This window comes from Parus major, chromosome 2, assembly GCF_001522545.3.
Source record: "Parus major isolate Abel chromosome 2, Parus_major1.1, whole genome shotgun sequence".
In the NCBI taxonomy this organism is placed as follows: Eukaryota; Metazoa; Chordata; class Aves; order Passeriformes; family Paridae; genus Parus; species Parus major.
The window spans coordinates 81,775,640-81,792,443 of NC_031769.1; the positions used below are offsets into that span (position 1 = coordinate 81,775,640).

The following is a 16,804-nucleotide window of genomic DNA, read 5'->3' on the forward strand; positions in this document are numbered from 1 at the left end:
GATGACCTAATACAGGCTTAGCATACAGGTGCATCACCATTATCTCTGGACATCACTTTTTGTTCACAGTATCATTCAGCTACAAACTGGTGAACACTGAAGCTTCTGTGAAAGCACTACCATAAGCTTACTTTGCTTATGAGAACTCTCCCCAAGTACCTGCTGTAGTCATCAGGGAATGCTGTCCTGAATCCTCCTTCAGCATAAGGAAATGCAGAGGTCTTGATGCTCTTGTACTATGCAGCAGAACTTGTGTGGCATTATCAAAAAAGAGTTAAAAACAAAAGCTATACAGGGGGGAAAATGAATGCTGGAAGTCATCAGACACTGCAAAACTAATTAGTCCAGGCAGAGCACCATTCCAATGTATCGTAACAGTTCTGATATCCAAGCTAATCCTCAATAAGCCATTTCTGTTGCTTCTGCACAGCACTGTAATGTACCAAGCAGATATGCCAGATGTTTCAGCACTTATCTCATTCAACATCCACAACTAGACTGAACACTCAGTTGAAAGTATTAAGCAGAATGGACATTTTAATAATATTTTAATATATTTTAATAATATTAAAAACATTTTAATTCTTTACTTACTTTGTTAGATTCTTATTAAGAAGCAAAATAATTAAATTTGATGTGATTTTATAACATTCACAAGGTATTAGCTACATCTTCAGAGAAAGCACTCTATCAGCTGTGGATCCAAACAAAAACAGTAGAGGCTTCAGCAAAAAGCTTAGAATAGCTTGACAAGGTCTTTTGAAGCATTATTTATTTGAGCACTTTTAAATTCTCTGGATGCTTAAGTTACTTAGATACATTTAAGATACTAACTTTACAGAAACAGAAGATATTTGCTGAACTAAGAATGCACACCCTGAGAGGCTAGATGCAGTTTTAAACCCCACAAGAGGATACTTTACAGTACCAAGAAATAACATGAAGTTCTGAACATCAGTCATTAGTTTGAATTAACCTCATAACATTAAAGGACACTTCTCTGCCTTGCATCTGAAACCAATCATTTTGTCATCTGTAGCCCTAAACTAAACCCAGACACATAGGAATTAACAGTGTTGCTAAATTAATCACTCTATTGAAGCACTGGAATAAATATGGCTTCAATCTCCTCACTCCTTACCTTCCAAAATTCTGTGAAAGTGTAACATAGGGCAATCTAGGGCATCCAAGAGCACAGCTTTAGGATGAAATCTAATCAAACACAGCTTTTCACACTTGTGTTTTATAGGAAAAACTTCCTTTGCAAAGATCTTCATGCTGCTATCAAAGTGGTGAAAGCATGAGGCCACTGGAAGAAAAGGAATGCTGTATATAAAATAGAGGAAAACAGTGTTTATACAGTATTCCTATACATCACCACATCTACTATCACAAAGCTACTGACTATGAGCAGTATGAATAAAATGACTTGGAGTGCTACAGATCATCCTCAGCTCTGAATGAGCAAAGCTGAGCTACTAAACTGCTTCAAAGCACACAGGCAATTCATCAGAAGTAGAACTGCAGTCTGGGAAAGGGCTAACAGAGATTACCCAGTTTACTCTGTTACCAAAAGACAATACAGTAACATTGTGAGTCACTGGAATTACTTGGAAATTCCAACACATTGTAAAAAAGCATTATTTTACAAACAATACTCACAGGAGAGTAAGCTCTACCATTCATCTACAGGAGAAGCATAAGAATACCTATGATCAAGTCCTTCCTCCTATAATCAATGCCCAAACCAGACTGCAGCTAAAAGTTTTCAGGATCACATTTTTTAACAGTTGCATATACCAGTAAGGCAACACTGAAGATGCTTTGTCAACAGATGATGAGTTATCAAAGTGATACTTCAGGACCAAGCTGACAGTTCCAGGGAACAGCAGAAAACTAAAGGAATGTAAGGGATCCACAAGAAACTCCTGTAGGGATCTGTCCCCATCCCAGCCTTTTCAGTGCATTTTTACATGAATTGCCAAATAACACACCAGCCAGGCTTCAGGAAAAAGTTAAGCCCACCACTATACAATAATTACTGCAGAAGACAGATACCTAAATCCACTCCATCAGTGACAGTATTCTTATTTCAATCATGCAAACACTTCATAACAAATTACTAACACTGAACAGAAAATTCTTTAAGAATATATACTTGCGCAAGATTCACCTAGGGTAACAGAACTCAAACTTTAAGGTATGAGCTGCTTGTCATATTTGGGTCTATGGTTTCAAGACTCATGCTCTCCTTCAGCACTAGTTAATTCCCTGCTGCTTTAAGGAATGCTTTGGAACTACAGTATCACACATGCTTCAGTTACTGGTATCCCACTGCCAGAATCAGGTCCCACTTTTGTAAAAAAGATCCTTGACAGAACATCAGGAGACACAGATCCCACATTCAAAGATAATTAGCAAAAAAAACGGCCATTAACACATCAACAAAAGAACTACCTACATTACAGAACTGAGCAGTGCAACTGAATCTCAGCTAAACAATTTCCTTGCATATGGATTCTCTGTAAACTCATACTTGAAGAGTGGTATAGCCTCTATTACAGGAAAGCTAAAAGAAAAAAGGACAGAAGAATAAAAATAAAAATATGAGAATGGCATAGGTGGTGCTGCCTAACAGCTACAGGACAAAACTTGCAATGCTTGGACTTCATTCACTGGTTTGCCATTGATCTGCTGGGTGAACTCAGGCTGCTGCTTCCTCCACTTGTCTGGAGATCTGCCTCACACAGAGTTGACTTGAATTGAGAAGTCAATTCAGTGCTCTACCAGATCTCTATGAAATTAAAACAAAAAATTCACAGAATTTTAAAGACACTATTGGAACTTGAGACATACAAACTTCTTAGTATAGGACCTAAAGTTCCTAGTGCAAGACACCTCTTAAAGATTCAAATTCTAGCTTCCTGTAAGAAATTTTAATTTTCAATGTCAGTCCAGAACTAAAAAGCAGTAGTCACAGTAATCCCCCTCTGGAGGTTATGGTTTGCAAAAACAAAATTTTAAAAATATATTTTAATAATGCTTCATAACTTTTAACATACTCAGCAGGTGACAGTGCTTCACAAAAGAGAAAAGGAAGACACTGTCTGTCCATAAGTTAAATCTCTCACTTGAAAATCCCCAGCTCGCACCCTGTTATCTTTAGCTATTCCCCCTCTACAAATATGCAGTGCCTTTATTCCATAGGCATACAAGGGTCTTGATGTTAGGATATTCCAAGAAACTGTTTTTGAAGTGACATCAGAAATCTGCTACAGTCAGTCAATGCAGCTAGCACTTTTCCCAATAATAAAGTAACTTTAATTTTAGGAAGCAGTATTTCCCCTTGATTGAATGAAATTTTACAGATGAAACACAGCAGTCCCTTCTCCATGCCAATCAGATCAAACTGAATACTCGGCCTTACTAACTACCCATTTATATGAGAAAGGCATGGCTTACAAGATAGGATAAGCTTCATAAAAGCATTCTCTTAAAGAAGGCAATATTTCTGTACAGGTATTGGCTAGCTCAACCTATCCTAGAGCTAAAACACAAGCTTGAGAGAAATATTCTAACTTTTTGACTTTCATGCCTATCTCAGACAGAACTCGGCACCTCCTTTTCAACTGATGTTGCTAACATTCTCCAAGCTAACCACCTTGATGCAGCCTCAGCAGAGGCATTTAAAAATTAACGCAAGAGTTTTGAATTCTTCTGAATGGAAGCCTTCCACTTCCTCTTTAAAATCTGAATTGACACCTGATACCTCTGACATGCATCCTGCACACAACCTTTCTTTAATTATTGTAGGTGACCTCTGATCATGGCCGGACAACTTCACCTCTCAACCTATTACAATGTAAGGCCTAAACGCCTTTATCTACGGGCTCCCCAGCACTGCTTGAATCGCTGCTTCGGCCAAGAGCCATCCAGCCGGCACAGACCAAGGTGATTTATAAAAGGGCACGGGTTTGCGCCCTGCCATCGGCCTCCCTGCCGCGGCCAGCTCCAGAGGAGCTCCTGTGATCTGAACCACCACCCATCTTCCCGGTGGGGCCGCAAGAGGCGGCCGAGCCCCCCCCCTTCCCTCTGGGACTGTAGCAGCCCCCAGGGCCCCGGCTGCTCACCCCTGCACGCCCGGGCTGTATTTCCTGGTCTTCCAGGGGGTGCCGGGGCTCTGCAGCGCTGGCTGAGGCGGCTGCCGCTGCTGGTGGGGGGAGTTGATGACGGCGACGCCGCGGCTGCCGGAGAGCAGGTAATTCATCCCATAGGTGCTGGCTTTATTCTCCCGTTTCCGGCGGCCCGGGTGGTACTGGTGCTGCTGAGGAGACGCCGGAGGCGGGTGCGGCGGCTGCTGGTGCCCATTCACAGCGTTCACTTTGTTCTCGTGGAAGTTGAAAAACTCCTCGTGTCCGGCCCCGCTGCCCAGTAGCCCGGGAGGAGCCACCGCCACCGCCCGGGGGCCGCCGGAGGAAGAGGAGGAGCCGCCGCCTCCGCTGCACGATCCCGAGGAGGAGAAGCCGGGGCTCTCGGTACCGGACTCCACCGACGAGCAGGACGAGGAGGAAGACACGGAAGGCGACTTCTGCAGCCGCCGCCCTCCCTCGCCGCCACCGTTCACCGCCGCGGGGCCACCGGGGACTGTGGGCACCAGTCCAGTCAGCAGGGCTGGCGGGGAAGGCGAAGGCGAAGGCGGCGAGGAAGAGGAGCAGCAGGCGCCAGGTGCTCCGATCCGTACGCAGCCGTGCCCGCGGAGCGGAGAGGCAGCAGAGTCCAGCGCCGGGGAGTTGAGGCAGAGATAGTGCGGGAAGCTGGCGCCGCCCCGGCCCCCCACACCCTGCGAGGTCTCCCAGATCTGCATCCACAGCGCATTCGCGGGTCCTTTCTGCTCGGGCTGGATCCAAGCCACGCGGGGATCCATCCACGTCCGCCCGCCGTCGCCCCTTACTGCCTGGCCAGAGCTCCGCGCCGCCGCCCGCTCCCTCGGTCGCTCGGCCCGGCAGCGGCGCTAGAAGCGGCCCGGCAGCAGCGGCATGTGTCGCGGGGAGGAGGGAGCGAGGGAGGGCGGCAGGGCGGCCGGAGGCAGAGCCGGGCGCCGTGAGCGCAGTTCGGGACGAAGCAAAGGCGGCGCAAACAGTACCCGATACTGCCCGGAGCACTCCGCTCTCCGTTCCAATGTGGCGTGTCCCCCTCGCCAGGGCCAGAACCAGCACTGCGCATGTCCCGCAGATTTTAAACCTTCACCGGAGACGGCCGCCCTGGCAACCGCACATGCGCGGGAAGCAGGAGGAAGACGAGCTGGGAATGCTCCCCCACCTCGGCGCTCTCCCGCCTGCGCCGGCGTGGAGTGGGGCAGATGTGCCTCAGCCCCGGAGGCGGACGCGGAGAGCTGCGGGGCGGTTCCGGCAGTTCCGTAACTCCTAGAGTCACGGAATGGGTCAGGCTGGAAGGGACCACATTGGTTCAGCCTCCCTGCTCAAGCAGAAGCATCCCAGAGCACGCCGCGCGTGATTGCATCCAGACAGTTCTTGAATATCTCCAGTGAGGGAGACTCGACCACCTCTTTGGATAACTTGTTCCAGTGTGTAGTCACTCACACAGGAAAGAGGTTCTTTCTCATGTTTAGGTAGAACTTCCATTGCATCAGTTGCTGCCCTTGGTTTCTTGTCCTGTTGCTTGGCACCACTGAGAAGAGCCTGGCTCCATCCTCTTGATATCTTTTCTTCAGATACTTGCAGACATTCATGAGGTTCCCTCTTACTTGTCTTCCCTCCATCTCCATGAGCAGCTGATGCAGCTGCAGCCCTGCTTCTGTGTTGGTTTCTCACAAATACTGCATTGTCTGACCCCTCCATGGCAGAGCTTATCCCTTTGGAGAACTGTAGCCCAGTTCCCACAAAAACAAAAGGGTGGATTTTGAGGACTAATTCAGAGGAGAAGCAAGTGCAGGCTTCCTTTGGGGAAGCTGAGCAATGGAGAGCATGGGGCTGAGCAAGGCCATTCACTCCCAGGGGGAAAGGGGAGGCCTGGGTGATGTGTCCAGGCAGCACCATGCAGTTCATAACCAAGAGAAGGCTTTCCTTGGATTGGTAGCATTAAGACAGCACCGCAAAGCAACACATTTCCACTGGGTTCTTCAGTTTTTATTGGGCTTGAGTCAGGATAGGACAGGGAGACAGTTCCAAGGGGTGTTTCTAATGGATGGGTTTCGTGTGCAGTGATCACTAAGTAAAATGCATACTGCTGTTGGAAGGGGATCAGACACAGGTGCACTGTGATCTGAAACCAGCCTCCCAGAATGATGTCTGTAATGGTTTGCTTTCATTGATTAGCCTATTTCCTTGAGCAGCTTTAGCATGCATATGGATAAAGTGTCCTCTCCTGAGGTAACCCCAGAAACTCCAACCGTCTAGGACTTCCAAGACCATTCAATACAGCACTTAATCTGACTGCAGAACAGCATAGAGAAGAGTTGTACATTCATAAGCCCAAAAACTATCAGGGAATCCTAGTTAGAACAGCCCTCCCATGCAATTGCATGGTTCTTCTTGAATGAATTAGCTGTCACAGAAGGTGAGAAAAGGAGAAGTCCCACTCTCCATAATCCTGCTAATTCCTTTCCCTGCTGCTTTGCACAACCCCTGATATTTATCAGTGAGCCAATTTAACTTGTTAATTCAGAGAAGACCACACTTGGAAAAAAAGTAATAGTTTTCAGCAGTTTATTTTGAATTAGCTTACTTTGTGATCAGAGCTGGCACTAAGGAGGGCGATGGAGAGAGAATGAGAGAACAAGACAGTCATTTGTTAGCAAAGGGTAGCTGTGCTTGATGTAATTGTGTTCTCAAACTATGCCCTTGGACTTCAGAGCAAGGGAAACTGATATTAGGGTGACAGCTTAATGTTTATTACCAGAAGTAATTTAGAAAAAGCAGATCATTAATCTGTTTTTGTTAAGGAATAGGCCCGTTTTCAGGACTAACAGCCAAAGTACACATAAGAGTACACAATAAACTAACCAAACCCAGACCACATGAAAGAGCTGTTAATTATGTCTCATGTAGGAGTATGTTCACTGCAATTTCTTGCATGGTCAATGAAGTGTTCAGATTTTCAACAGAGATTTCAGCTTGAGTTACTGATAGCAGTCCTTGGTTCTATGGTTCATCTTCCAAAGAATTTTTGATTGTTTTGGTTTGGTTTTAATTGAACTTGAAAGAAAACAAATAAACAGGCCCCTTGACTCAGTTCTTTTTATATAAATACTGTAAGAAATAAACCAGAGAATTACACTGTCTCTTCTTCTAGCCCTGAATACTTTGCATTTCTGCCTCTATGATGGCCTGACTACAGCAAGGAAAGATGGGGATCAACAGTATTTCTGCAAGGAGAGCTGCTGTGGTATGCTAATGGTTGGAAGAGTTACTTTGTAGATTGACTGTGAAATACTGAGAAGGTTGAGGCGGCTACAGAGACCACATCTCAGCATTTTCATTTCCATGTTTTGACTTTTCATACATCCAATAAAGATCACATCTTCAATCTGCTGAATTAAAACTCTTAAAATAAAGGAACACTGATCAGTAGGATCAAAGAATCATAGAGTGGTTGTATTGGAAGGAACCTTAAAGATCATCTTGTTCCAACCCTCCTGCCATAGGCAGGGACACCTTCCACTAGACCAGGCTGCTTGAAGAGGTGGAGGGGTAAACCAAAAAGACACAATGGGCAATCTTATGGAGACCTTTCCAAGCTCATCAGTTTCATGACCCGTTTTCTTTTTTTCCTTCTCTGCCTTTCTGCCATCTTTTAAAAGCTGGCACTTTCAAGAGGGCCTGATTTCCCTCTTTGCTAAAATTATCTCGTTTCAGGTCTAAATGGTAGAGACCACTCCTTTGTAAGAGGCAGTAACTCAGAAACAGCTTTTGAATGAGGGATGACTCTGACCAATCCCAACACTGTCTTGGAAGAGGCTAGGCTGTTTCCTCAAGTAGCCACAGAGGGAGTTGTCTCTCACTGGCTTAAGCTGTGTTAGCTAGAATTTCTGAAGCTACAATAGTGCTTTGTCAGTTTTTTGGATGGGTTCAAGGCAGCAGATACCATGTAAGTGTAATAGAGAACGTGGGATGGATGGGTAGGCACAATGTGCTTGAAGGTCCACATTTTAAATACTTGGAGAAGAAGGAAATTTCTGAGAAATCTATATGCAATGGTTTGATAATACACCAATTCATTTATCTATTTCATAACTATTTGTCAAAGCTTGTGGCCCATCACTGAAATATTTCTGAAAAAAAGGAGATATTACATGTTTCCTACATAAATATGTACAATATGGAGAAATAATACCTGGTGGTCTGTTGTGGTACAACAAGAAGAAAAATCATCATCTTCCTAACATCAGCTTTTTCTCTCCTCTGTTTCTAGCCTCTCCAGTGAGAAATCTAAATAAAACATGCTTCTAATTTTGTATCCTTAAAGTGAGAATTTCCCTCTAAAAGCAGCAAGTGAGAACTTCATTTCAAGGATTAATTTTTTTAAAAGTCTGGTTGATTTTAATTCAGCTGTCCTTTTCTGAGTGAAACTCCACACTGAAGGTAAGATTCTCAGAGTGTTTGAAAGTCAAATACTGTTTGTATCCTAAGAAAAATATCCTTTCTTTTCAATCAATCTTCCTTCCCACTGTTGAATTTTGAGGATGCATGACACTAGAGGACACCAAGTATAGCGAGGGTTACAAGAAATCACACACACAGTAACCAGTTTTTTGTGAGGTTAAGAAGCTTCTATTTTGGGCTTTTGTCAACTTTTTTATGAGCTGTTCTGATGAGGTCACCCTGATTGGTAGAAGGAACAACACCTCCCTCTTCTCATTGGTGGGACAAGAGAGATAACACTCTCAGAACATCTGTGCTTTGTTTTGGGAAAGTAAAACCTTATTGACACAAATAGTCCTTGAAAAAGACAGTTCCCAAAGATTTTCCCTTGGGAACAGTCAGCCCCTGAGAGCTTGAAATTCTCTCAGGTTCAGAAATCATGTCCACAAATGCAGGTAATGGAAAGTCTCTCGCTATACTTGGCACTGGTGAGGCTGCACCTTGAATACTGTGTCCAGTTCTGAGTCCCTCAAATCAGGAAGGACATTGAGGTGCTGGAGTGAGTCCAGAAAAAGGCAGCAAAACTGATGAAGGGTCTGGAGCACAAATTCCATAAGGAACAGCTGAGAGAGCTGAGGTTATTTAGCCTGGAGAAAAGGAGGCTCAGGGGTGACCTTATTCTCTACAGCTGCCTGAAAGGAAGCTGTAGCCAGGTGGGGGTTGGTAACTTCTCCCAGCCAACCAGTGACAGAACGAGAGGATACAACCTCAAGCTGTGCCAGAGGAGGTTCAGGTTGGACCAGAATTACTTCACAGAAAGGCTGATTAGACAGTGGAATGGGCTGCCCAGGGAGGTGGTGGAGTTGCCATCCCTAGAGGTATATAAGACTGGACATGAAATTTGGATTTTGGTGCATATGACCTTGATTCTGGCCACCACAATCACACTGCAAGCCTCTGATGCATCACCTTCTTCATGTTCACCAGCTCTGATCTCCTTTGTAGCCTTTGTGGTCCACAGCCATTCACTTAAGAGGTGGATTCAATGTTTCTTGAGGGTCCCTTCCAACTCAGAATATTCTGTGGTTCAGTGGATGGATGGATGGATGGATGGATGGATGGATGGATGGATGGATGGATGGATGGATGGAGAAGGCACAGAGACTATGGCTCAGCAGTATATCATACTCATACCTGATGAAGATGGAAAGAGGAAAGAACTGAACAATTCAAGGTCTCAAGCTATATGGGGGTGTGAGAGAAAGGCTGTCTCACCGAAGGAGGTGCATCTCTAACAAGTGACCTTCAGAGTATGCTAGTCACCAGGAGACAGTGTTGGGGAGGAGGTAACAGGGAGACAGTTTCCTTTGCTGCACTATCATCACTTCTTTTACTCAGTAAATAAATTCCTGAATGGGAGAGTGGAGATACCATTTTCATGTCTCAAATGTGGCTGATCACAACCGGGAGGCAGGTAGAAATCTAGAACACCAGTTTCTGGTTCCTGAAAGGTATGATTTGGGGCATTCTTTTGATCTGTTGTCTGGAAATACAAACTTTTACCTTCTTAAAATGGCTTGTGTCTCCCATTAAAGAAGGCTGGGTATGAGTAACCCTGAACTGGGTTAAATCATGTTATATTTTCCCCCTTAATCTTCTACTTGGCTCAGTCCTTCCTCTCTTCAAGGCTCTATGTCCTCTTCTGATGAACAGTAAGCATCAGCCAAATTTAGATTGTTGAGGCATATTCAGAGCCAATTGAGATAAACGCCTGAAACAGCTGTCAACCACCAGCCATCTCCTCTTCCCACCCTGTCTTCCTTGCTCTTACAAGGGTTGCCAGCCCTGTGTCAGAGAAGCTGAACACATCATAAATCAGTAGCTGAACAGCTGCAGTCAGGCGTGTTCATGCACATGAAAATCCTTTTCTAGCTGCCTACATAAAATAGCTGTGTGGTAAATGGAGAAAGCGTGGGAGGCGGTTCACAAGCCACACTGCATTCAGGGTGGCATCATAGTGGGAGAACATGCATGGACAGCTGGGTGTGATTCTTGCCTCACACTGCTGAATGTGTGTCAACACTTCTGGCGGGAACTCTGCCTTGGAGACCTTTCATCATGATATGCATATGCAATACTACAACAGGAGCAAGGTAAAGGTGGCGCCTTGACATTTCCCACAGTCTATTTCCATTACTGTATTTGGGACTCTGATAATGATTACTTTCAAAAGTCTGCTTTATTATGAATGTTTCTCTTAGCTTGTTATATAGTAATTAAGTACTTAACACAGCATATTTTTACAGTATTCAGTGACATTTAATTCTTCTGTATCAAGGATGTTCTACGAAACTTTTAAAATTGTTCTTGTGTTCTGTTTTGTTTCTTTTAATTACTTAGAGAAAATTTGGGAACATACAGGTTTTGGAAGGTTTGTTTTTTAACTCAGGGGTTAGGAATTCTGCCTTAGAGACTTGTCACTTTTCATAAGAGAGGATGTTCTGCCAGCAGTAATTGAAGACAAATCTCAAAGGCTTTCTTTCTCCAAAGCTTTATTAACACATGAAATAAAATTCTGATAAAAAGCACAAAGAAGATAATGCTAAATATCTGTAAAGCTTTTGAAAGTACTTTTCTAAGTGGGATTCTGAAGAGTTGTATGAAATTAGATGCTCTGTCTTCCTGTCCTGGTTAACACAGAGCCCTGCAAAGAGTTGCTTTTGTCAGAAGTGTTGCTTGCCTTCAAATGATAGATTGAGAGAATATATTAAAGAGATTTTCATGAAAATTCATAGGAATAAACTGGTCAGGATTCCTCCCTTACTTATGTTTGCAACTGGGTGGTCCCAGGATAATATTTAAGTTTTCATTCTCCAGGCTGCTGTGGAGAACAGCTGAGGGCATGCAGAACATGTTGGATGAATCCTGGCAGAGGGGAGGGATCCCAACTCACAGAGTGGTTGCACATGCACTAATATGGAAAGAAAAAGTAGATCTGGCTAGACTCTCTTCTAGGAAAAGAATCGATAATGTTGTTCCTCCTAGGAACAATATTAGAATAAAAATTCTTTCTTCATATCTGCTGGGTGTAAGCTTTCTGCTGGGGAGAGCATGAGAGGCAAGCTGTGAGAAAGCTGATGTAAAAGTCTCTTAATGAGAATGTACCCTGGAGCCCTGATCTGTCACATTAACATGGCAATCAGACAGAGTAGCAGCTGCTTCTGTACTAAACCTGGAAGGATCACTTATGCATAGCAGAATGACTGTGGTTAGAATTAAGGTTACGTCAGACGTCAGCAAAAACTATCATTGTGAAAGATGTAGCCCACTTTTATTAGATTCCATGCTAGATCAAAGCCATATTTGATCTTGTACAGATGTCAAGAAGGTAATTTGTCCTTCATGGTCAAGTGCCTAAGTATTTATCATTAGTTCATCCTGCCCACTGGTCCTCACCTATAGCCAGAACAGGCACATACCTACATGCATTCACTCATTAAATAGAAACTGTTCTATTGCAATGCACCTCCCTCTCCTTAAATACATCTATGTCCTGCATCTACATCTTCAAAGCTATCATTTTTTACTGTTCTTGGGCCACAACTAAATCACTTGGACTCTCAGTAAGGACATTTCCAGAAGAGAAACAGTTTTTTGTTGATATAAAAGCGCTGACCTGAGCTGTATTTGCATTGGATCATGGATAAGTTAGCAGAGAAGTACAAAAGATTAAAGGAGAGCAAGATTTTTTGGCAGGGTTTTTAACTAGAGTTGATGTGCAGCACCTGTAGGATAGATTAGATAAAGATTGATAAGAAAGAATAATATGGTTTAGCGGGTCCTTTAGAACGAGGATAGGAACAAAGACAGGAAAAGCATATATCGGTAAGAGAACATGGCTAGCAATTTTATTTGATATAGAGAAATATCTGGACTAGGAATAAGGGGGGCAAAAGAAATGGAGTGGACAGATGCAGGTATTGGCCAGGGGGCTAGGAAAACTGTCAGAGTGAAGGCTCATCAGTCAGCACACACATGTCCACTTGCTCTTTGAAGAACCTGTTATAAACGCAATAGCAAAATAGGGTTAATATAAAAAGTGATTTATTATAAAACAATTTCAATCATAAGCAACGAGAGAAAAACCACAATAAATAAATCAGCACAGCGCCGGGTGGACAGGGGTCTGTACCCAGAGGTACAGATTTTCCCAAATCCACGAAGAAGGGACTGTGGTCCAGGGTTTTTATAAGGATTTTTGTATCCTGAGGCAAAAATGCCGGGATGGGCACAGTCCAACAAAGAGTCTAGATGTGTGGATGAATAGATTTCCCGGATCCGTGGAGCTGAGTCAATAGTCAACGGGGCAGAGTCCTTTCACATGCGAATGGTTCTGAGTGTCTTCTGATTGCATCTCCCAGGGTGGAGTGGCCAGTTTGGGTGCGGAGCAGATGGATATCTTGGTGCGGAGCAGATGGATATCTCGACTGGGCTACTCTCATTGTCTGGTTTGATTGCCTGTGTCCTGCTCTTTATTTCGTGCTGATAAGCGTCGCCGTAGATCATTACTGCCCGACTCGGGAAGGAATCTCTGGATTATGTTACATTTTGTATCTTTACAGTATTATAAATATAACATGTATTTCTTTATTCTCCTTCACGAATTTTTATCCAATGCCATATTTATCACAGTCCCCCGCCTAATAATTTATCACATTAAAAATTTGTGTAATCTCATTTATTCCCAATGGGGAGGACTGGGGACTTTTAACAATATTCGTCCTCCTCCCAATCTTTTAGAGAATCCTCACAGTACCCTTGAAAAGGGTCATTTTCTTCAAATTTCTTTAAGGCTTCAACTGCCTTCTCGTTTTCTCCTTTCTCTTCTAGCTTCATTAGTTTAGATATTTGGGAGAAAGGAGTAGGCTTCCCTTGGGCGTTTTCTGGATCAATGGGGAGGGCAGCGATCTGCATCCCCTGAACAACGGAATGAATTAACCTGATAAAACAGGGAATCAGGCATGGGAGAAAAATGATTCCTGCAATTGAACAAGTTATAAAGAACAACAACTTTTTCCACCAAGCTCCCTGTCCAAATATTTGGTCCCACCAAGAGGCTTGTAGAATAGAATTCCACTTTTGGACTGGCACATGTGCTACTTTCTTTATTTCAGCGGCTAGTCCCCTTATTGTCTCCCCATAGTCATCTATCTCCATACAACATTCTGATTCATTGTACTTACCACACACTCCTCCTTCCTCGGCTAATAAGTAGTCGAAGGCTAATCTGTTTTGCTATACAAAAGCCCTCATTTGCGAATGTTGTTTTGTCAGAAGCTCTAAGGCTTCTGAGGTGTGGTTGGAAACTACTTCCACCACTGCTTGCAACCTGATGAGTCTGTTAGGAGGTGTTCTATAACCCCAGCTGCCATCATTTGCCCAAGTGGTGGGCCCATAATACTTAATGATTCTTTCAGCAGGCCACTCTTCTCCCCATTTTTGACTGCCTTCGGCCATTGGTAATTCTCGTTTTAGTTCCCTTTTATGTCTATTCAATGTCTCAAAGAGGGGAGCTCCTAGCAATTTGCTTTCTGTTCTAGGTAAGGTGAAGAAAAAGGGCCTGATTATTCCTAGGGTGCAGGACCCCTTCTATTTCCTGGCGAGCCCGCTGTATGCTTTCTTCCCACATATCCAGTAAATACCGTCGGGGGCTTTCCAACCTATGTTCGTTTTTGCAGGATCATCCCAATATTCTTTTAGGCCTTCTAGTGCATGGAAGGGATTGGCCCCGGAGTTTTTGTACCAGCATAATTTAATTAATTCAACCCATTCGCAATGATTCCCCTGGGTGCGACTCCAATAGCCCGCGGGTGGTTCAGGTTGCCAGGTCTTTGATTTAGTGTCCGAATTCACTGTGAGTGTGTTTATACACGGGGTATATCCCACCAAATCAGTGAATTCCTTCCCCTCTCTGCTAATACAGACAGTGCCAATTATTCTCTGGTCTATTACCCATCCCTCAGGTCTTTGTGTTGTTTTTGACGTTTTTGATACCTCCCACTTTCTGAGTTTTTCTGGGGTGAGTCCTTCTCCCTTCCAAGGCCACCTTTTGGCTGATTCTAAACCACCACAGATCCAACAGTTAGACAAACCTAATTCCGTTGCTATTTTTTTGCATTAGATCAATAAAGAGATTTTGGTTGGGGGCTGGTAATCCCCAATCACTGTATTGTTTTTCTAACTGTTCATAGTGTTCACTAAGAGACTTTAGTCTCTCTTGTTCTAACCTCTTTCTCCGGATTTCTACTTCTTGCCTTTTTAACTCTTGGGTCAGTTGTTTTATTTTACTTTCAGGATCCATCCCTTCCTCATCTTTTGAAAAGCAGAATATTTGGTCAAATTGTAAACAAATTCAATCATCATCACTCTTTAATAAATCAAGGATTATTGGTTCATTGTCAAAGGATGCTTTTTCCTCATGTTTTTGATTTTTGCCTTCCCAGTACAATTTTCCCCCCCATAGTATATGTTTTTAATTTTGCTTTATCATAACACAAAGGGTTGACCTTATAGTATGCCAGAAAAGTAGATTGTCTTTTTCCTCCCATCCATACAGTTTTATTACATTGGCCACAGGTTGGGATCGGAGGAAGTATTCCAGCTTCTCTCTTATATATGAAGTGGGAAGCTTTGGTCTTTCCTCCTGTAGGAGTCTTTGACTGCCCGTCCTTAAGACCTGCCCCTGAGTGGTAGCACCAGACCTCCCCCTTTAATTCACAGAGACCATACCGAGTACCGTTAGACAAGCAGAACCCTTTTTGTTGTCCCGGAAGACAGTCAATTATTTGTCCGGTATCTGTGGCAGTCAGGCACTGCTCACACTTCCCCAGGGATGCTCCCTCAGAGGTACCTTGGGAATTATTCCCTTGGTCAAGCACACGGCTAGACTCAGGACAATCAGGATTCCCCACCAGTGTATCCCTCTGCCTTGCCCTTCGCCCGTACAGAAATATACGGCAGGGACTACCATCTTCTCGGCAGCAAGGATATTCTTCAGGGGCCCTTGTAGTCCTAATGGCATACCGTCTCTTGAAAGTAGCCCACCGAAACAATTTAATTCTATCTGTCCTACACGGTACCTTGACTGTCTTTCGGTACTTGATCACTAGTGCTTCTGCTTTGGCGTCTAATTTTCCCTTTATCCCCTTTTGGTAAATCAGGTACCACTCAGGAGAGTCAAGTTCTAAAAACCCCGCCCGGGTGGCAAGTATTAAGAGATGGCTAGTCACCTCCTGTTCCTTAGTCAGACAACTGGTACACAATCCCTTGGGCCTGTACCCTCCCCAACAGTGGGTTACCCAAATTATTTTACAATAAGCGCACTTAAAATGTATAAAAGGGAAACAATCACAATTTGCGTTGATGCAACTTATCTGGTCTTCACTGGTCATTTGTGGTGACGCTGAAGCTTAATTTTCAGCTCTCCCGGAGGGGTGGTGACTTTCCACTCGGAGGTGTTGCAATCCTCGACCTTTTTCATTCGAGATGAATGTGTCCAGCCCCTTTCTGCAGTTTGAACAGCAGTGTCAGTGGTGAGGAGAATGAGGAATGGTCCTTCCCAGTGTGGGGTGAGGGGAAGCTCTTTCCAAGCTTTGATGAGGACTTTATCCCCAGGCTGTATCTGGTGTATCGCGAATCCCAGAGTGGCGCTTTGGGGAATAAGCCCTTGCTTTTGAAGGTCCTGTAAATTTTTGTTTTTAGCAATGAGATATGGTTGTATTTGCACATCCTCCACTTGGGGGTGTCACACCGGCATTCCATGTATGGCATCCCATACAACATTTCAAAAGGGGACAAACCCGTCTCAGAGTGGGGCATTGTTCTTATATTTAGCAGAGCAAGGGGGAGACACTTAATCCACGACATTTTTGTCTCTATCATGAGTTTAGACAATTGGGATGAACCAAACACAATTTAAGTGTTTGGTTCATCCTTTCCACCTGTCCTGAACTCTGAGGATGCCAAGGGGTGTGGTATTGCCATCTAATACCCAGAGCTTCTGAAATTTGTTTAATAATTTTTGAAGTGAAATGAGTTCCTTGATCTGAATCAATACAATCTACTACCCCATACCTAGGAATGATTTCTTCTAATAAAATTTTAGACACTGTTTGGGCTGTGGCCCTTGCCCTGGGAAAGGCTTC

General features: G+C 43.9%; 1 protein-coding gene across 7 annotated transcripts in view; it reads right to left on the reverse strand.

Moving 5' to 3' along the window:
• The window catches only part of TENT4A (terminal nucleotidyltransferase 4A), a 70,908-nt gene extending 65,695 nt beyond the window's left edge, over nt 1-5,213 (reverse strand). For all 7 annotated transcript variants that reach the window (XR_004496013.1, XM_033512155.1, XM_015618017.3 and 4 more), the window contains exon 1: nt 4,131-5,213. Coding sequence is in view for 6 of the 7 variants with exons in the window: in XM_033512155.1 (XP_033368046.1) it covers nt 4,131-4,924 (794 nt within the window). In the remaining variant the exon portion in view is untranslated. The remainder of the gene's footprint in view (nt 1-4,130) is intronic.
• Nucleotides 5,214-16,804: the final 11,591 nt, after the last annotated feature.